Source organism: Takifugu rubripes, chromosome 8 (genome assembly GCF_901000725.2).
Source record: "Takifugu rubripes chromosome 8, fTakRub1.2, whole genome shotgun sequence".
NCBI classification, from domain to species: domain Eukaryota; kingdom Metazoa; phylum Chordata; class Actinopteri; order Tetraodontiformes; family Tetraodontidae; genus Takifugu; species Takifugu rubripes.
Window position 1 is genome coordinate 19,111,998 of NC_042292.1, and position 20,111 is coordinate 19,132,108.

General features: G+C 54.0%; 2 protein-coding genes across 9 annotated transcripts in view; both read left to right on the forward strand.

Moving 5' to 3' along the window:
- The first annotated feature begins 509 nt into the window (after positions 1–509).
- Positions 510–3,816, forward strand: zdhhc21 (zDHHC palmitoyltransferase 21). Of its 3 annotated transcripts, none has more exons than XM_003966970.3 (8): positions 510–623; positions 964–1,256; positions 1,327–1,425; positions 1,485–1,596; positions 1,677–1,815; positions 1,882–1,998; positions 2,098–2,141; positions 2,228–3,816. In XM_003966970.3, the coding sequence occupies exons 2-8, from the start codon at positions 1,103–1,105 to the stop codon at positions 2,358–2,360; spliced, it is 798 nt and encodes a 265-aa protein (XP_003967019.2). In that variant the 5' UTR covers positions 510–623; positions 964–1,102; the 3' UTR covers positions 2,361–3,816. The 3 variants fall into 3 exon arrangements, with proteins under 3 accessions (XP_003967019.2, XP_029695915.1, XP_029695914.1); XM_029840055.1 differs by having other exon boundaries at positions 526–623; positions 1,069–1,256; XM_029840054.1 differs by lacking the exon at positions 510–623 and having other exon boundaries at positions 709–1,256.
- A 3,305-nt stretch (positions 3,817–7,121) lies between these two features.
- LOC101062179 (nuclear factor 1 B-type) overlaps positions 7,122–20,111 on the forward strand; it is a 35,273-nt gene continuing 22,283 nt past the window's right edge. For 3 of the 6 annotated variants that reach the window (XM_029840016.1, XM_029840014.1, XM_029840017.1), the window contains exons 1-2: positions 8,218–8,244; positions 9,647–10,178. In XM_029840016.1, coding sequence (XP_029695876.1) covers positions 8,218–8,244; positions 9,647–10,178 — 559 coding nt within the window. Of the gene's footprint in view, positions 7,446–7,911; positions 8,245–9,646; positions 10,179–20,111 lie in introns of those variants that run through there. The other 3 variants (XM_029840013.1, XM_029840015.1, XM_029840012.1) reach the window with 3 other exon arrangements.

Sequence of the window (20,111 nt, forward strand, 5' to 3'; positions counted from 1 at the left end):
CGCTGTCAACAAACGCCGGCCGTTAGCGGAAGTTTGATTACGTCACCCGATTTGCCAATAAATAAAATTAAACGATCAAAATGTATTTGAAGCTGGTTTCATACTATTATTGCCGAGGAAATTACCTTCGATTTTTGATTCTGTCGTGAGAAAAAAACAAATCCCTTCTATTTTAAAAGGCTGGGCCAGAAGACGTTGAAACACAAAGGAATACAGGAGGATTTCAAGATTTTACACATTTATTTTATTATTATTTTAAAGCGCTTTTGCCAATATCCTCGAGATATTGCGGCTCCAGGTCCCTCACATTCTTTGGGACTCTGGGCTTTTACTCGCATTTCACCGGCTGGTGGCAGCAGCGAGTCGCGTCTCCGTCAACACAGCGGGCGAAACACGCAACAGCGCGGACACGCAGTCAACATGACACGTAATTTATTATTCAACTAATAAAATACTAGTCAGGAAAAATATTTACAAATATTTTAAATAAATAAATAAATGTGTTTTAGGGAGCGGAAGCGCGGTCTTTTATTATGGTAGTAATGGACAGCAGCTTCCGGCCAGCCCACAGACGCACTGATGAGGAAGTGATAAATTCGCGCAGCGTAAAGGACACAGACCAAGTATGAAGCTTTTTATTCACTAAATGGATCAAATCGGTGATATTCTGACGACAGGGAGCCGCGTTAGCCGTTAGCCAGCCGCTAACGGCTAACGCGGCTCCGCAGGCGGGAGGAACCCGAGAAGAATCAATTTGGGGCCAAAATCACTGATAATCCTGATGTTTTACACCGTCTCAGGTTGTTTGATGTTGAGATCAGAGGCCGATGCTCACGACCAGGATCTGAGCATCAGGACTGAGGCCTGGATCAAACCAAACATTCATTTATTGACAGAATTGGCCCCAAAAGTCGGGCTTTGGGGTCTCTGCTTCCTGTTTGTAACCTTAAATCTTCTCTGAAGGTCTTCAGCTGTTTTCCAGGCCCCAGAACCGTGTTCGGACCCATGTGACCGCCGGGCTGCTCCTGCTGGTTGCTTCACTCCTGTCTTTCCTCCTGTGGGCTCCAGGAGCGGCCCCGTGGCGGCGGCAGCAGCGGCGGCCATGAAGCTCCGCCTACACTTCGTGGTCGACCCCATGGGCTGGCTGTGCGTCAGCCTGGTGTTGGGGGTCTGGTTCTACAACACCGTCTTTGTCCCCCAGCTGGTGCTGTTCCCACACTACAGCGAAGGTCACATCCCCTGGACCGTCGTCGTCTGTGAGTGTTGCCGTCGGCGACGGGGCGCAGCCTCCCTGTCGCGGCGCCGCTAACGGTCGTGTGTGTGCAGGTTATTACGCAGCGTCGGCGCTCTGCCTCACCGCCCTGCTCAGAGCCTCCACCGCGGATCCAGGACGCCTTCCTGCGGAGCCCCACATACCTCAGTCAGGTAAGACCCGGCGCCGCCCACAGGCCCCGCCCACAGTCACTGTTGCTTTGACAACGCAGAGCGGCAACACTGGGAGCTGTGCAACAAGTGCAACCTGATGCGGCCCAAGAGGTCGCACCACTGCAGCCGCTGCGGCCACTGCGTCCGGCGCATGGACCACCACTGCCCCTGGTGGGAGCGCACGCACACACACACACACGCACACACACACACACACACTCACACACGCCTCACGGCTCCCTGCTCTCCAGGATCAACAACTGCGTCGGCGAGGACAACCACTGGCTCTTCCTGCAGCTCTGCTTCTACACGCAGCTGCTCAGCCTCTTCACGCTGCTGCTCGACTTCTGTCAGTATTACTACTTCCTGCCGCTGACCCGCCTCGATCAGGTAGCGTCCGCCGCCGCCGCCGCCGGGTGGGCGGAGCAGGAGCCCACTGACGTTTTGTCCTTCCAGGAGCGGTTCACCACCCGCCACGAGCTGGCGCTGCTCCGCCTCTCGGCGCTCATGGCCCTGCTCATGTTCGGGGGGATGTCCGGCCTCTTTTACACGCAGCTGACGGGGATCCTGTCGGTGAGTCCGCCCGCATGCTACGTGTGCTAAGGTGTTAGCACCACCTTGTAGTTTATGGGTAATTGAGCGCGTGTTGACGTGGTCTCGTCGCCCCCCCAGGACACGACCACCATCGAGAAGATGGCCCACTTTTCCAACGAGATGTGAGTCACCTTTACCTCTCCGTCACGCGTTAGCTAAGCTAGCCTCCGTTAGCCTTTAGGCTAACCGTCTGTTCCCGGCTCCTCAGGTTCACTTCCAAGAGGTCCTGGCAGTTCGCCCTGGCGGAGGTTTGCGGAACTCGCTGGAAGCTCTTGTGGTTCCTCCCCCTGCGGAGCCGGCAGCCGCTCCAGGGGGGGCGCTACAGCCGCGCCCACGTGTAGCCTGTTCGCGCTCCTTGACCCCCCCTCCACAGGCGGGGGCGTCACACTCTTCCTTCCTGGGGGGGGCACCATCGGAATATTTTTTTTGTCTAAATCGATCAGAATCGGAAATGCTCGAAATCAATGTTTGTTTATTTGTTTGTTTTTGTCCCACCCGTGACCCCCCCCCCCTTCCCCCCCCAAGTGACTTAGCCGCCACTCTTTAATCAGCTCAAACGGAGCGACACTAACTCCAGGAAGTCCGTTTTTGTTGGATGTTTGTGCCTTTTAAAGCTGTTTTTAGGTCGTTTCACCTGTTTTAGCGCTCCTGCTTTGATCCTCCTTTGGTCTTTGGTTCTTTGATCAGCTGAGGTGCTGCGAATGTTCCAGAACCCTTTTCTGGCTTCAGACGACCAGAACCTTTCAGAACCGCGAGCTTTGATTTTTATAAAACGGCCCATTTAAGCAACGAAACGAGCTTTTTAGGAAAACTTAAAAACCATCAAAAATGATTCCTGAAAACATTCCAACATTCTTCAAAAGGGAATTTTGCTTCTCTGTGACACAAAACCGCTGCTGTATTTAACGTCACCATAGCTTAGCATCAAAATGAACCGTTAATACTTTCCTAGCATAAATCTGAACTAGCTTGTCGCTAAAAGCTGCTAATTCTTCCAAAGTTCTGAAAATCGATGCGATCGATCACCCAAAAATACCAACTAGCTTTGTGTCTGTTTATATCATGTGACGCTCGGTAGCGTAGCTTTGTACAGAAGTAGCAGAATTATATCACCTTATTTAACATAATAACATTTATTTATGAAGGTTTGTGGATATTTAGGGATGCTACAGGATTCACGCTACAATACTACTAGCATAGCATCGTTGTTGCTGTCCTCCATCTGTTGACAGTTCGGTAGATTTATGCTAGCAAAGCTCGTCTACTTTGGAAAACAATATCCGGCTAGTTTAAAGTGCCTTCGTATGTCACCTGTGGATCAATGTCGTCTTGTTTTAGAAGCCAAAGACGCGAGAAAAATGCACGTTTCAGCGACTAGCGGCCCCGAGCTAATGCACTGATTTTCCACGTCTGTTCTCTTCTTTTTTTTTACTGATTTTTATATCTGGTGTTTTTCCTGATTTGAATGTTTACGTGGTGCAAAATTCTGATCAGGATTTTTTTAAATGTTCTTTTTGCTGTGAAACTTCGGGCCTACGTGTGGATCAATCCCGCAGCGATCGGATTATTAGGGATCAATAAGATTTGTTAGCAATAACCAACTCCAGCTCAGCGATGGCGTTCCCCAGGGTCGGCTCTTTGGGGCTCTGCCGCTCTTGTTTTGCTGTTTGTTTTATGTTTAAACACTGGAAACGTTTTATCAACTCCAATATTTCACAAATCCGAGTTTGTTTGTTTTTATCGTATAAAAAAACCTGTTAAATCACAAACATATTCAAATAAAAGAGATTCTGGGTACGTTTTCTGTCTTTAGCTTCATTGCTAACTGTGAATCACGAGCCTTTACCGCCTGCTAGCTAAAGAACGCTGCTAGCAGCCTCAGCAGATGTTGCTTCTTGTCTTTGTCCCCTCGGTCATGAGCTCCTTATCTGCTCACAGAAGCTGCAGCTAAAATGTTACAAGACAACAGCCTAAAAATCGTGATGCGTAAAATGAAATTAAAAATAATCGTCTTTAATTTGAGGCCTCGGCAGAGATGCAAAATTAAAGTTTTCCGTCTACGAAGGCAGCAGACTTGATTCAGTTTGGTTGGCCAACTGAGATAATTCAATAAGTGACCACCTGCTAGCTTACAGTCGGAGACATCTGGCCCAACAAAAGAAATAATTAGCGGCGTGAATATAAAGTCGGCGGCCATTTAAACGTCTCAGACTCGAAGCTTGGCTGCTGTTTTTAAGCCTCGGAGGAGGATTAAGAGCAGGAGATGCAACGTGAGCTTTATTATTCCAGCTCTAATGTAGCGATGTAGCATAGATGCTATATAGGCTGGTAACCACCTGCTGCTCAGGTCCGCTAGCCAAGATTCTACAAAGGTTAAAACCCAAAAACCCAAATATCGTCTAAAGATAGCGTAGCGGACTCCCTCACCTCTAATCAAAGATATTGTTCTGTGCTGTAATTGGATTGTTGAGCGCCCGCTGACGCGCCGCCGCGTTCCTCCACGTTCAGCTCAACATGCTCAACACGCAGGTATTGATTGGCCTATTGATTTTGTCAATAAGCTCTTTGTAAATGCTAACAATCCAATTAAAGGTTGAACGTGAAACGGCTAATCCAATCAAGGCCATGAAACGTATCGATTTGGGCCTCAGAACCGACACGTTGGCGCGTCTCCCGCGGCGCCGCCTTTCTCCTGGAGGGAAAAAGGAAACCCGAGTTTCTGCGCACGTTTAGTCAAGAAGCAACTGTTGCTCGGACAAATGGCACCGACTTAAAATGCTAATTATCTCATGATCTAAAGCTAACCACGTAGCCAAAACCTTGATCCTGATCTTGTTTCTGAAGTTGACTGAATGTAGTTCTGACGTGTTGCTAACGGCTAAAAGCTGAAAGGACGCGGTTGCTTCGCTCGTTAGCACAGCTGCAGTTGTTGCTTCGCCGAAAACGCCGTTTCCCTCCCGTAATCACTGCCGAGCGACTCCTTGTTCTTTGAGTTCAGAAGCCATTAAATGAAGCTGCAGCTAATCAGGCAGCTAATTAGCTCTTCATTAAAGTCAGGTGTGCTAACAGGGCCGCCGCTACCAGCGGCTCCATTAGCTGAGGAGGAACGTCGCGTTTGATGGATTCACGTTTACTTTAAAATGTTTACAATTAGCTTCCATTAAAACCATCATTTGCTCTGGTTGCTGTTTCTGCCAAGTTCCCCCCCCCCCCCCCCCGACCGCCGCCCCCCCCCTTCCCAACCACCCCCCCCCCCTTCCCGACCACCGCCCCCCCGACCGCCGCGCTGCTCGGCTGTGGACGACTGGAATGTGGCGGCTGAAACGGTCTCCAGTGAAAAAGTTGCTGAAGCTTCAGGTTGCCTCTTTCTGCAGCAACTTTCTGTGAGTCTGGGGGGGGGCGGTGCTGGGGGAGGGGCCAGAGTGGCCACAGGTCAGGGCTTGTGTAATTACCACAATCAAGTTCACGTCACTGGGCACTTGTTGCCTCCCCCCTCCCACAATGCATTGTTGTCAGAGAGTGACCTCGCTGGGGCTCAGCGTGAACCCGCCACTGCGCCTTTGATGAGGCGTTTGATGTCCGTCCGAGAGCTCGGCCATGACGGGGACGGCGAGGACCATCAAGTGGCAGCTTTGTTACGACGTGTCGGCGAAGACCTGGTGGATGGTGAGTGGAACCAGCAGCTGTTGGGGGGTCGGTCGGAGGTCAGGGGTCACCTGCAGGACGGCCCCGTCAGTATTAGCATGCTAACACTCTGAGCTAGCTGTGTCTGCTGACGTTACAGAACCTTTAGAACCTTTGAACAAACGTTCTAGATGTTTGAAGCACCAAAGGAGCCGTTTAGCCTCAACAAAGAGCTCTTGTCCTGCCCGCGCGTTTCCCATGTGGCGGTGGCGGCGCCGGCTAACGCTGCGCTGAATATTTGGCATTTTCACGTCCGCATTGTTTTACTTCGGCATTTTTCGGGACACGTCGTCCAGAAAAAGCGGCTGGTTCCTGTTCGAGAACCCAGAACTTTCCGCTGTTCTGTTTTACAACAAAGAGGACCTGCTTTGTTCTCCGGCGTTGAAGATCAAAGACTCCAACAGGTTCTCTCTCGCGCGCTGAGCGCTGGTGCTCGTGATTGGTGGTGGCCCCGCTCCTCCACAGCGCCCCCTGCTGGGGGGAAACGGGCTTAATCTCTGGTGCTCCTGCAGGAGGCCACACGGTGGCGCCACGCACACATTCATGCAACTGAGCGCGTGCGCGTGTGTGTGTGAGGAGGGAGACAAAACAGTCGCTTCTGTCTCAAAGGGCTCAGGACCCCGTCGCTGCTGCTCCTGCTTAAGGCGCAGTAATAACGGCGGTAATAACGGCAGTAATAACGGGAATAATAACGCTCCAATGTTCGGTGACTTTGTCCTGTGGGCGCGTCAGAGCAGCGGAAGTGAGGGGCCCAGGGGTGAAGGAGTCCCGGGGCCTTCTGACCAATGAGAGCCCGGGATCAATGGACCATTACAAAACTCAGCTGCGACAATTTGACCGCGAAAAGCTGCGGCGCGAACCGGAAGTAGTTTCAACATAAGAGTCGCTTGCTGGTGCGACGTCCACGAAGTCGACGCTTTAAAACGAGGGTTCCGCCTCCCGATGCCAGGTTGTTTCTGCTTTCTCGCGTCACTTTGACAGATGTTCGTCAAGAAGAACCGACAAACGTCATCGTCGATGAAAGAGTTGATGTTTCTGCTGAAACGTGCTGAGAAAAAGGGTTCCGTTTCAGCCAAATGTGTCAGTCGGAAGGTCAAAGTCAAGGGGGCGTGGCCTGCGGGACCCTTCCTGATTGGCTGTTGGTTGCCAGGGCTACCAATTAAGGGAATTAAAAAACTGGCTCAAACAAGCTTGGTGGGTTTCTAAAAGGGGCTCAGAATTAAGATAAATTATCATTTAATTCAAAAACGAAATGAGCGCGTTGATGCGCGTGCCCGAACCATCCTTCGACGTCCCCTGTGGAGGTTTTAAAGTTGTTTTTTAAGGTTTTTAGAGTTGGAGTTTTACTGCGGAACGTCCCGACCGGAAGCGGGCCGTGCGGCGTCGGCGGCAGCTTTGCGGGAGCTGCCGGGAGCCGAGGGGCGTCAGTCGGACAGGCAGTGAAAGTGAAGGCGGAGACCGGCCCAGATCTGGAAACTCAGCCTCTTCTGGACCCCGTTCAACTTGACCGAACAACCCCGAAAACCGGGTCCAAAACCCCCCGAGCGGAGGAGGAAGGACGGCGAGAAAAATAAAATTAAAGCACAAAGCTGCTCCAAAACTTGTGACCGCCGCCGCCAACAGATTTGTCTTCCGGTGTTGACTTTGTGGAGAGAAAGAACACAGAACAGAGCAGAAAGTGCGAAATGTGCCGCTGAGCCGGGTCCGGGACCGGTCCGGGACCACTCCAGCTCGGTGTGATGGTACGTCCACCGGGATCACTCGGTTGTCATGGTTTCCGCCTGCTGTTGCGTTCACGTCGCAGAAAAGCCGAGTTAAAGTTCGACTTTGGCACCGATTCACCTGTAATTAGGCGCGCGCGCGCACAACCACACGCGCACACGCGTGATCTGATTGCACAGACTCGATTAATCAGCTGAAGTTTTGATTGGGCTGCTTTTTGTGCGGGATCGAACCTAAAGTGTGACGTCATTTCACGTTAAATCAGGCGTTGTTTGCGTTGGAGTTTGACAGAAAGTTTGCGGGTTGCGGGGAATCACCGCAGTTTTCTGCTGAAGAGGAGGCCCGAGGGCGCGTGAGGAGGAGGAGGAGGAGGAGGTCTGGAATCCTGTAAAAATCCCAAAGTTCGGTTTGATTCGCTGGAAGCCGCTCCGCTCCTGGTCCAGTCCGGTTCCAGCGGAGGGGGAGGGGGGGGGGGGGGGGGGAGGGGGCGGGGGGAGAACATCACACTCTCGGCCGCCCTCGCGAAGCTCCCCGCGACGCTTTTATGAGCGAGACGCCAGAGCGCGCACACGCCCGCCCGCAGCAGCACCGCAGAGAACCGCAGAGAACGCAGCGGCCGCCCGCCTCCCAGCCTCGCCCGGCGGTCAGCACCGTCTCCGGATCCGGCCGCGGCCTTCATGGACCTGCTTGGATAAAGTCTCGCGGTTTCACGCGCACAGCGCAGCGGGAATGGCGCGATAGAGCCGAGAGGAGTCCGGTCCGGTCCGAGTCGTTCGCTTCCCCCGTGTCGTCATGTATTCCCCGATCTGCCTCACGCAGGTAAACGCTTCACTCTCACCCGCATTTCCCCGCACTTCTGCCACTCCAAGTGCGTTTCCAAAAACTTTCTCTGGATTTTTCCAGGAAAATCCTTCCGTCCGCGCGCGCACAAAGTGGTGCGTAAAGCTGCTTTGGGCCGATAATCCGGGCTGATCGCGCCCTTTTCCCGGGCATAATTGGGTGATTTGGGTCGCGCTGGAAGTTCGCGCACGCTCCCGCGGCCGTGTTTTATTTCCACGTGTGTTGGGAGCCCCGACGGGGGCAGATAAAGCCACTTGTGATAAGCCGAGCTTGGAGCGGCTCTGCTGGCTCCGACTGTTGATATTTTGCTTGGCAGAAGCGGCGGACGGACGGAGCTGCGCGGCAGGTTGCGCGTGAGTTTGCGCGTGTGTTTGCGCGTGTGTTTGCGCTTTTAAACTCGTTTATCTCCGCAAAAAAAACCAAAAAAACATTTCAACTTTTCCTGAGCAGGACCGAGACGCGGAGCAGCGTGAACGACAAAGGCTTCATTAGTAAAGACTTTATCAATTAGTTTTAAGGCGCAGGGCAGCAGGAATAAAGGGCTAATTCATGCGGGGCCGGGGCCGCTCCGGCTCCGGCTGCGGGGCCGCTCCGGCTGCGGGGCCGCTCCGGCTGCGGGGCCGCTCCGGGTGCGGGGCTCCTCCATCCCGGCCCGACAGCAGCCAAACGCGCTTTAACTCTCCAAACGCCGCCGGCAAAATGTCAGATTTGATTCCGTTTGAACGATCGTAAAAAGGGAGATTTTCTCATTAATTCTGCTCCCAGAATCGATCCGGATAAATAGTTTAAAAATGCTCCTAATAAAAAAGACTTTGGGATCAATTCAAAGGTGGCGTTCGTGTGAAAATGTCGGGTCCAGTCAGTTTTCCTGAATTATCCGTCTCATTTCTGCACATTTAAAAATTATTCCCCTTTTAAATGGATCTTTTTTTTTTTACTTCTTAAAAAAAAAAAAAATTGAGCTAAATTTCTGCAGCTTTGTTCCCGAACGTTTCAGCTCAGGAGCTGCTCGGAGGGGCGGGTTATTGTCCCGGGGGGGTGGGTCAGGTCGGCAGGTGAGGAACATCAGGTTCTAACCTCCAGCTGTGGAATGAGGCTCGTCGAGCGGGTTCTCCTCCACGCCCGGAGCCACGCGGCCCGCTCGAGTCCCGACTCCACCTCTGGAGAATTCTCCTCATACTCTGGCTCCTCAGAAAGGCCGCGTTCCTGAGCAGAACCGCCCCCCCGGCCATCACCTGGGCCGTGAGACGCGGCAGGTCTGGTCCAAATGCCCCCGGGGAGTTTGGTGTTATTGTAGCGAAACTCTGGAATGTGCCTCTAATTCCCGCCGCGGCGGCGCTCCGAGTTTGGCGCTGATCTCGTGTCTCTCCTGTGACTCCAGGATGAATTTCACCCCTTCATCGAGGCGCTGCTGCCCCACGTCCGCGCCATCGCCTACACCTGGTTCAACCTCCAGGCCCGAAAACGCAAATACTTCAAGAAGCACGAGAAGCGGATGTCCAAGGACGAGGAGCGCGCGGTGAAGGACGAGCTCCTGGGCGAGAAGCCGGAGGTCAAGCAGAAGTGGGCGTCCCGGCTGCTGGCCAAGCTGCGCAAGGACATCCGGCAGGAGTACCGCGAGGACTTCGTGCTCAGCGTGACGGGCAAGAAGCACCCGTGCTGCGTGCTGTCCAACCCCGACCAGAAGGGGAAGATCCGCCGCATCGACTGCCTCCGGCAGGCCGACAAGGTGTGGCGCCTGGACCTGGTGATGGTCATCCTCTTCAAAGGGATCCCGCTGGAGAGCACGGACGGCGAGCGGCTCGTCAAGTCGCCACATTGCACCAACCCAGCACTTTGTGTCCAGCCGCACCACATCACCGTGTCGGTCAAGGAGCTGGACCTGTTCCTGGCCTACTACGTCCAGGACCAAGGTAGGGCCAGGCCTGCGCGCGCGTGTGTGTGTGTGTGTGTGTGTGTGTGTGTGTGTGTGTGTGTGTTGCCTCACACACCACCCAACACGCGTTTTCTCCTTTTCCACCTTTGAAATGTGAGATTTGAGTTTAAATCTGATCTCGTTTTTTTTCTTTTTTTTTCTTGGCTTCAATCCTGAAAAACTGGTTTTGTTTCCCCGAAAATCTCCTCAGCAAAACTGCGTTTGGGTTTTTTTGGTTTTGCTTTTTATTTCTATCAGACTGTAAATTTAAAAAAAAAACAAAAACAATGAGCTGTTTTTGGCCACTTTAAAAATCCCCACTCCCAAAATTTATTTGAATTTTCCTTTTTCTTTCGTCGGTTTTAATTTTCCACTCTTCTAAAATTTGGGGGACTCCCATTTTCCCATTTCCCCCCCAGTTTTAAACCATAATTTGCTGTTAATTCACCAGCAGCATTTCCCCCTCTTTGGCGCGGCGCTAGCGGCGGCGGCGTGGGCTAGCTCATTACCATGGAACTGAGCGCCATTTTGTGTTTGAGTGCCAGAGGAAGCAGAAGGCACGGCGCTCAGACAATAATGGTTGCCAGTGGCACCGGGTTGGCATCGCCGCCTCTTTTGTGTCTTTTGTAGATGCCACCGCTCCTCCAGTTTGCATCTGCCGCGGCGTTTTTAGCGTCCGGCACCGGCGGGTTCCTCCGCCACCAGAACAGACCGCAGCGTTTGATTATCGCCCCTTTTCCTTTTCTTTTTTTTAAAGAATGTGAAATATTGGCAGCGAGAGGAGTTGCATTGTTTGGAATAAATGGCCAGTGTAATGTTCCCTTTGGGCCGGAGAATCCGATTCTCCGGGATTCAACGGCGCGTTGCGGATCGGAGCGATTTACCGTCTTCACATAGTTGGAACTTTGGCGAAAACAAGGCGGCATTCCTCCGCGGGATCACAGAGACGGGACGCTTCCCAACGTGTCCCCCGTCCCCCCGCGACTCCCGTCCCCGCTCCATGCAGCCATATTGTGGTGGCGTGCGGCGCGCCGCCATTTTGTTTTCTGCCGTGTGCCAGGGAGGCGATGGCTGCTGGAGGTTGGCATCGACCCCTCTTTGTCTGCTCCGCAGCGTCCTTTGATTCGCCGGTTGGCATCCGCAATGCGGCGGGCACGTTGGGAAGTTTTCTGACAGCGGCAGAATGGAAGCGGCCACCTTTTGTTCTGCCGCCGCCCCAAACAAACAAACACGCCATGGACACAAAGACACCAGCCAACGGGCCCGGAGGGAGCGGCGCCGCCACGCACGCCGCCGCAAACTTCACGGTTTCACGCAAAAGACGTTTTTGGGTTTGTGGGTTTTTTAATGTTTCGTCACGTTCGTGTCGACGGCGGCGAATTCAGCGAAGTCGCTGAATGTCGAGAGGCCGCGTGGAGCCGGAGCGGCGGCCCGAAGAACGCCACCGCGGGAGTGTGTGTGTGTGTGAGTGAGTGAGTGAGTGTGAGTGAGTGAGTGAGTGTGAGAGTGTGAGTGTGTGTGAGAGTGTGTGTGTGTGAGAGTGAGAGTGTGTGTGTGTGTGTGTGAGAGTGAGAGTGTGTGTGTGAGTGTATGTGAGTGTATGTGAGTGTGTGAGAGTGTGTGAGAGTGTGTGAGTGTGAGTGAGAGTGTGTGTGAGAGTGTGAGTGAGAGTGTGTGTGTGTGAGAGTGAGAGTGTGTGTGTGAGTGTATGTGAGTGTGTGAGTGAGAGTGTGTGTGAGAGTGTGAGTGAGAGTGTGTGTGAGAGAGTGAGAGTGTGTGTGAGTGTGTGTGAGAGAGTGTGAGAGTGTGAGTGAGAGTGAGAGTGTGTGTGTGTGTGTGTGTGAGAGAGTGAGAGTGTGTGTGGTTGTGTTTGTGTGTGTGTGTGTGTGAGAGTGAGAGTGTGTGTGTGTGTGGTTGTGTGTGTGGTTGTGTGTGAGAGTGAGAGTGAGAGTGTGTGTGTGTGTGGTTGTGTGTGTGTGTGTGTGTGTGTGAGAGTGTGTGTGAGTGTCTCCTTCACCTCCGTCAGATAACACCCCCCCCCCCCCCTCCCGGGTTCTGCTCCCGCCTGGATCCAGATCCAGTTCGGCATGTTGATGATCTCACGTCAGGACTTGTCGGAGCGTCGCTCCCGTCACGTTTGGCAGCTCCTCGCTGCTCCTCCGTCCCTCCAGGAAGTGGCGGGACGGCGAATCCCGCCACTTCCTGCTCAGGCGCGGAGAGCGGCGCCGGGTCACCGGTGACGCCCCAGTTGGGTCACATGACCGAGCGGTCGTCGTTATAGAGCCTTTGATCGTCTTTGAGCGTAAAATAAGAGAATAAGACAACGATGTGACCCTTTTTGAAGGCTTCCGTGATTAAAGTGGAGCTTCGGGAAGGTCGGACTTTAGGCTCCTCTCCGCCCCGACGTCAGGGTCGAGCAGCTTCCTGTTAGCGCAGCGCTGCAGGTTAACACGGCCATAAAACACCTCTGTTCACGCTGTCATGCTAGCTGCTGGATGGATTACCTCCGAAGACGTGCTGCCACGCTAATGGAGGCCTTGTTTTACAAGCCTTGGGCTTAACCTCTGACCCCTTGACCTTGTTGCAACAGGATGTGGAGTTCTGCCCTCAGAAGTTTAATTGAGCAGAGCAGATCAGTGAAAACACGCCGCCGACCCCCGGGGCCACGTGGAGGACGATGGGTGCTGGGCTGCTCTCAAGCCCACCTCGTTGACCTCCTCCCTCGGGGTGGGATCGGGGATCACTGGTGGTCTCCCGGCAACCCCGCGGAGCCCCCGACCGCCCCCGGACTCGCTCCCGTCATGTTAAAAAACATTCAAATAAATCCAAACAAAGGTTCCGCATTTATCCGGGTGGAACCGGAGCGGAGGAAGGTTCTCCTGCGTCTTCAACGCCGGGTCAGCCGTGGCGGTCCGACCCCCTGGGTCACGCCAGAGGTCGGTAGATGAGCGACATCTGTCCCTCCCCCCCCCCGTCCTCGCCCCGCCCCCCCGCCCGTGACGGCCCACGGAGGCGCGGGCGCTCGGCCAGAGACGCATCGACTGGGCCGACGCCAGCGGTGCCAAACAAAAGTTGTCGCATCCGAGCAACGGCGCTCCCGTCTGTCGCCCGGGCTCTTTCTCGGGTTTCCCGGTAAAACGGCGGCGAGAGAAAGGGCGTCGGGGTCGGCTGGATCTCATTCTTTACAGTAAACATTCCCCAATTCAAATGCCGGGAAGAAGCGTGAGCGCGGACTCGGGAGCGATATAGAACCGTCTTGTGCTTGAACCCGCTAACCTCGCGCTGCGCTTCCGTTGGGGGCGGCTCATTAGCATGCAGCAGAGCCCGCGGTGTCTGGCTACCTCTCTCAGAGCCATAACCTATCGAACACATTCTCTCAATCTAATCCACTTAGAACTCCCTCCCAGCTTCACCGCTTGCCTTATTGATTTCCGCTTCCCACTAAATGTCTTCCCGATCCTTTCTCTCTTAACCCGGGAGCTATTTATGTCTCTTTTTGCGGCGCTCGGCTCCTTGCTGACTTTGCTTCTCCTCTTAACGTCTTTGCCGCTGCTGCAGTCTCTGCTAGCTTGATCTGCTCTTTCTCAAACGCTAGCGCTAACCTGTGAGCGGCGCTGCCAGGTTGCCTGGCTCCGAGCGAGGCGTGTGTTATTAACAGCAGGGTCTTGGCTTTAGTAAATACCTCAAGGCTTAAACAGGCAGTGTTACCCCCCCCCCCCCCTTCTCGTGTGTCATGTGTACATAAATATCCATGGAAACGAGGCAACTCGGAGCAGAGGCCACTGAGAAATGTGGATGTCTTTCTCAACCAAATTCACGCCCCCCCCCCTTTTAGCTGCGCAACACATTTAGTGCTGAGAGTCAAACGAGGCCGCTCTTCCACGGCGCTGCAGCGGGAGTTTGGGCCCGTTTCATTCGTCCGCGTTCAGATCCCGGCTCCACCGCACTTTCCCAGGCTTTCGGGGAGGACCCCCAAATCCCCCCGAGGCCACTTGACTGGAGGACCGGCACCTCCCACTCCTCCCGGATAGATTCCCCAACCCCCACCCTGTCTGCCCGTCCTCCCAAATGAAGACAAATGGGTACATTCACCCCCCCACCCCCACCCCCAGCCACCCCCCCCACCCCAGGCGCTACACTGTATCTCACTGTGGTGTTGCACAAAGCAGGTCCTCCCCACAGAGGTATTCATCGGACCAGCACGGCTCGCCGTCGTCCCGTCAAAATTCCAATTTTAGGAAAGTTGACTTTGTGGACTGTTGCCAAACATTCTTCCCAAAGTGACCTCACCACCCCGACCAGCCCCCCCCCCGGGGGGTCGTCCTGAGCAGCCTCCTGACATCGGCCGCTACCGCCCGCGCTGGCACGTACGGCGCCGCTCGACCTGCATGTTAAACACTACAACGGACCGTTGACTCGGACACTCGTTGCGGAACTTTGCCCGGGAACGTCTTTGTGCCGAGGATAAAGCGCCGTCTCTGGGCCCCGGGGTCTCCGGTGGAAACAGGGTACGGGAGGTTTGGGGAGGAGAGACACAAGGCCTCACAAAGGGAATTCACGCTAGGACGTTTTTTGACCTCGCATTTTTTTCCAAGTCAGCAAAGAGAAAAGCGCCCTCGAGGAGCAGACGGGGGCTTTCATGGAAAACCAAGAGCTCTTTACCCAGGAAGGAGCCTTGTGAACAAGCAATGAAGGGAAGAAAAAACACGGTGAAGGGGCAGTAGTGATGGGGAACGTGGGGCAGGGACAGACAATCGGAGCAGTTTCCCTGGAGACGCCAACTTCTCAGAGCAAGACCCCCCCCCGCTCTGGCCCATCAAAGTCTTTTCAGGCCAGACGGGCCGATCGGTGGCCCAGAGTGATGGTTGTCTCTGCCTTTGTCTGGCCGTACAGTACGGCCCATCACTGTGACGGCCCGACAAGACCTGGCCGGCCCAGAGAAAGGCCCGCCGCCGCCGCCGCCGCCGCCGCCGCGCTGTGCCAAAGCCCTTTTGGGTGGGCACGTTGCTGTTTTCTGGGGGGTTGGTGGGGCGACTCCCATGGGGGGTTTGTTTCTGATGTCAGTGCTGCGGGTCAAAAAAGGGATACGGCGTCTGGGGCTTGGGAACGGCCTGTTTGGGCCGGATTCATCAGCACCCCATTGAGTTGTCAAAACTAGCCAAAAGACCCCGCCACACACACACACACACACACACACACACACACGCGCGCACACACACACACACACACACACGTCAGCTTCACTCCTCAAAGTCCAGAAGACACCAAATATTTTATTCTCAGTATTCCCAGTAGACAGATAATTCAGAAGGGACGACCATCCTTCCCCGACCCAGAACCATCAGAACCATCAGAACCATCTGTGGGCCTGGATTCAGCCGGGAAGTTTAACGGACACTTGTAATTTTCAACATTTTCTGACATCAAGTTTGGCCACTAGGGGGTGTTTTTAACAGATACTTCCTGTGTTAAATTACATTTGAAAACTAGAACTTTCAAAAAGAAAAATGTAACAAAACAAAGTTTTTGAGCAAAACGAACAAGATGGCTGCCGCAGCCGCCAGCTCGCCGGTGGTGGCGGGGAAGATGGTCCCGTGGCGGCGGAGCGGAGCGTGGCTGCGCCGGACCGGGCCTCCACAGAGGTCCTTTGTTAATTGGGCGCCATGTGTGAAAGGTACCGAGAGATTAGTTTGTACAGCTGCTGCCATTTGTCATAACTGCCCCTAACGAGACGCACATGGCGGCCGTCTCACAGCGAGGAGCTCCCCCAGCAGACCCGGCTCGGGAAAATCCTGGCGCTCCCAGCCGGTCCCAGAAGACGTGGAGACTTAGCGATCCTCACGCGGGCGTCTGTGGCTCAGCCGCGGGAAGTTTGGCAAAATTCCGTGATATTAACTAAAGTTTAGCCGAGATTCAGTCGGAGTTTTATAAGAGTGTAATTGAGGGTTGGAGGTCTGCGCACGCCGGATGTCTAATTACCGTCTTAAATCCAGAACAGGCTCTTACAGAGAGCCGTGTTCAGCGTTTGACACTTCCAGAGCGCCACACTTGTTCACAAGTTGCGGTTCGTTGAGTCTGAATGCGGATTTCCCGCCTCGGAGCAGGTGAGCGCTAACCGCGGCGTTCCCTGCGTGTGCCGGCATGCGTGCATTTTTTTGGTTTGACTCAAAACTCCAGAGGTGTTTTGATGTGTGGGGCTCCCGGTGTCGGCGGCGAGGGGATGTTTGGGGACGTCTCCGCTCCCACACACACTCGCTCCCACACACACACACACTCACACACACACACACTCTGCTCGGGATGACGCCAGCGTTCCCCCACAGTTTTGGTTTCCTCTGCAGCCAGTTTGTGATCCGCACAGATTTCCTCCGTGTGGATGATTAAAACATGGCCGCTTCTGGAACGTGGTGTGAGAACGTGTGGGTGGAAGCATGAAGTGTGTGTTTGGAGTGTGTGTGTGTGTGTGTGTGTGTGTAATAATTGGCTCCGTTTCAGCAGTTACACGATGAGAAACCGTTGTTTCTGGAGGGCCTCCGTTAGCAGAACTCGCTCTGTGATGCACTTAAAGCCGGAGGGTGGGGGGGCGGGGGGGCTCCGTGTGATCCAATCAGCGGCTCCACAGTCCTGATGGAAAAAAGGAGCCTCCGGACTCTGGAATCATCCCAACACAAACGCCCCCCCCCCCCCCCGCAAATGTTTGAAAGTGTGGAAGTCGTGGTTCCGTCCAGGAGCTCGTCAGATAAGTTTTTAATTCCGTGTCCTGGAATTCTGCAGTGTTACTTGGATGCCATTGAGTTTTGGTGACTTGGGGGGGGGGGGGGGGGGGGGTCAGGGCTGCTGCCAAATGTGTGACATGAATGAAACAAACGGACGGAGGAAAATAAAAATGGCCGGGGTGTGATCTCTGGCAGGCGGCGTGAAACCGCTGCCAACTGTTATGAATGAGGGGAACAGTTGCTGAGCTAATGAAGAAAAAACCCACTTTCCCTCTTTTATCCGCCTTCCAAGAATAATTAACCGCGTGCAGCCTCCAGGCGAGGTTGGGAAGCCGCAAGACTCGCATCTCGCCGCTGCGGTGGTCGGGCCCGGCGAGCGCTGGGGGGCCGTTTCTGGAAAAGGCTGCAGGTTAAAGAGAAAGCCAGCGGTCAGTTATTGTAGCATATCGCGCGTTTCCACACGACGTTAGCGCATTAAACGCTGCGTCCGTCACTGGATGCTCAACACGTGTGTCTCATTTTACTGTTGCCAGGGGCAACAACCATTAAGACTGTTTAGCCGAGATAATAATGCTACCATTAGCATTATTGCCCCGCTAACTGACACAAATGAAACACCCCCTACCACTTTAGCATTGCGCTAAACGCTAAAGCCTTGATGCCGACCCCCCTTCCGTTATCGAGGGGTAGCGAGCGCCTGCGAGTGGTTTCTGATGTCATTAGTGTCGGCATCGCCGACAAAGCTAGCTGTGTGTACAGACACCTAGCAAAAACACGCTGTCTCCATTGTAGCGGCGCTATCGGCCGCCGCCGCGTCCCCACCCGGAGACAGAGCAGAAGAATGAACCATTGACTGTTTGGGCCTTCCAGGGCAGTCATGCTGATCCCCCCCCCCCCACATACGTCTCAATACTGTGGGGGTGGGGGGGTCTGAGGGCTGTGGAGGTGCTGCCTGGCGGTGACTCGGTCCCGCTCCGCCGCTGGGGGCTGAAAAGCGGAGCCGTCACCTGCCAGACTGCTGGAATGTTAATGCCGTGGCTCCGATAATTGGATTTAGTCCACACCGTCTGTGAGGGACGTCCAGCAACTTCCCTCCCCTCTTATTGTTGGACCGCCCCCCCCCAGACCCTCAATAGGGCTAGACGGTGTTTATACAAGCACTCACGTCTCAATAAAGACTGTTTACAGTGTGTGTGTGAGAGTGTGTGTGTGTGTGTGTGTGTGTGAGTGTGTGTGTGTGTGCGTGTGTGTGTGTGTGTGAGTGTGTGTGTGTGTGAGTGTGTGTGTGTGTGTGTGAGTGTGTGTGTGTGTGAGTGTGTGTGTGAGTGTGTGTGTGTGTGTGTGTGAGTGTGTGTGTGTGTGAGTGTGTGTGTGAGTGTGTGTGTGTGTGTGTGTGTGTGAGAGTGTGTGTGTGTGTGTGTGTGTGTGTGTGTGTGTGTGTGTGTGAGTGTGTGTGTGAGTGCGTGTGTGTGTGAGAGTGTGTGAGTGTGTGTGTGCGCGCTGGCCTGTCAACGACCATCAGATTAGCCACATTTTGAAAGTTTGAGCATATTTACGGAGGCTCTTCGCTCTCATGAAGGTTCTAGCGTTGGGGATTAGCGCGGCACTTCGCAGGCACACCCACCCCGGGGGTCAGAGGTGAGGAGGAAGCGCTCCCCGTCGGGGGTGGGGGGACGTGTCGGCTGCGTGTTCGGTGTGGGATCATTAGGGAAGTTTTGGCTCTTGCTGGAGCGGGCTGTGACGCACTGCTTCCCCTCTCCCCGGCCTCCCGAGCTATTTCCACCCAGGCTGAGCTGGTTAAACGTCTCACTTGCGCTGACCTAAATTCTTCGCGTTCACCTCAGAAGACCCTCGACCAACCGACCGTTCTCGCTCCTTCCCGGTTGACTTTATGTGGCGAGCGTACATTACTTGTTGTTTTTGCTGCTTCCAGTTCCTTCCTGAACACGAGGAAGCCACGTTTGGTTCCCAGCTGGACGGGCGAGAAACAATGACAGGTTTTTTCTGTTGGCTCTGGGACCTGTTGGGATCAGATAAACAGCCTCTAATTACAGCTAATCGGTGTAGGAACGAGGCATTTGGAACATTGTGTGTTTACCAAACAGCTGTTGTGTGTTTGTGTGTCTGCTTTTTTAAGGCTTCTTAACGACGCTGCGTTAGCCTCTTGGAAAAATGGCTAAAACACTGAACTTATTTGATTGAGTTCCCCTTCATGCATGTGGCGTCTGTTAGCATTAATGGTATTTTTGCTACTACAGCTGAAGCTAAGCCGTCTCGGCAGCAAATGCTAGGTCAGACACATAATTATCAACAGCTAGCACGCTGAACCCTTGGCTGCTGGCAGCCTTTCATCGCCTCGACAGACGCGTGTTAACAAACTTTACAGATTTCCAGTGTTTCCACTCAGCACCGTTCTACGTATTGGGCACTAGCATTAGCAGCCTGATGGTTTTATGCTAGCACGACTGAAAAGGCAGATGATCAAAGGCTTAGAGAATATAACTGCTTTTATTCGGCGCCATTTATCTTCATTTTAATTCGTACTTTAATAATTAGAGTAGTGGGCAAATTGGGACCCGGTGATGTGGACTCAACACCCAACGAGGGCGTGGACGCGCGTGCGTGCTTCGTGTAACCTGGCGCGAGCGTCCGTTGCGATAACGGCGCCCTGGCCGCCACCTTTGGGCTCGCGGAGCCTCCACGTGGGTTGAACTTTTGCCAAGCGGAAGTTGTCTCAGCCGTTGAGCCAATCAGAGGCCTCCTCGTGCGTCTCCGCGCGCTCGGGAGGCTGGGAGAGCGGGAGCAACGAAGCGGAAGCTCCGCGCGATATCTGGCGGGCTGCGCGTGCTCATGCTCGCTGCAAAACGCACGCTCGCCCCGCACATCCCGCGCGACCCGCCGCCACCTGTATAAACAAGAGGGCGATTGCGAAACGGTTCCAGCCGGAGGCTGATCCCAGACCCGCCAGAACCAGGTCAGGAACACTCTTTCCTGGCTCGAACTTTGTCCTCGCGAAGGAGGCGGAGTTACCTGGTCCGACACGAGCTCACCTGCTGTGCTCGCGATCCCTCGTGAAATGTGGGAAAATGAAGGAGACGTTCTGGCTGTACGGAAGCCGGTTCGGGACAATTGTGAGGCGACTAAAAAGGACCCGGATTAAAGTTCTGCAAATGAAGAAAATACTTTCTTCAAGATTTAAGAAAAATTACAGTTTT

Bases quoted from the DNA above. Each gene is read 5' to 3' on its own strand.
- zdhhc21 (XM_003966970.3), top strand. From the start codon at position 1,103: ATGAAGCTCCGCCTACACTTCGTGGTCGACCCCATGGGCTGGCTGTGC. The intron at 1,597-1,676 runs GTGGGAGCGCAC...CCTGCTCTCCAG, and splicing joins ATGGACCACCACTGCCCCTG to GATCAACAACTGCGTCGGCG. The intron at 2,142-2,227 runs GTGAGTCACCTT...CCGGCTCCTCAG, and splicing joins GCCCACTTTTCCAACGAGAT to GTTCACTTCCAAGAGGTCCT.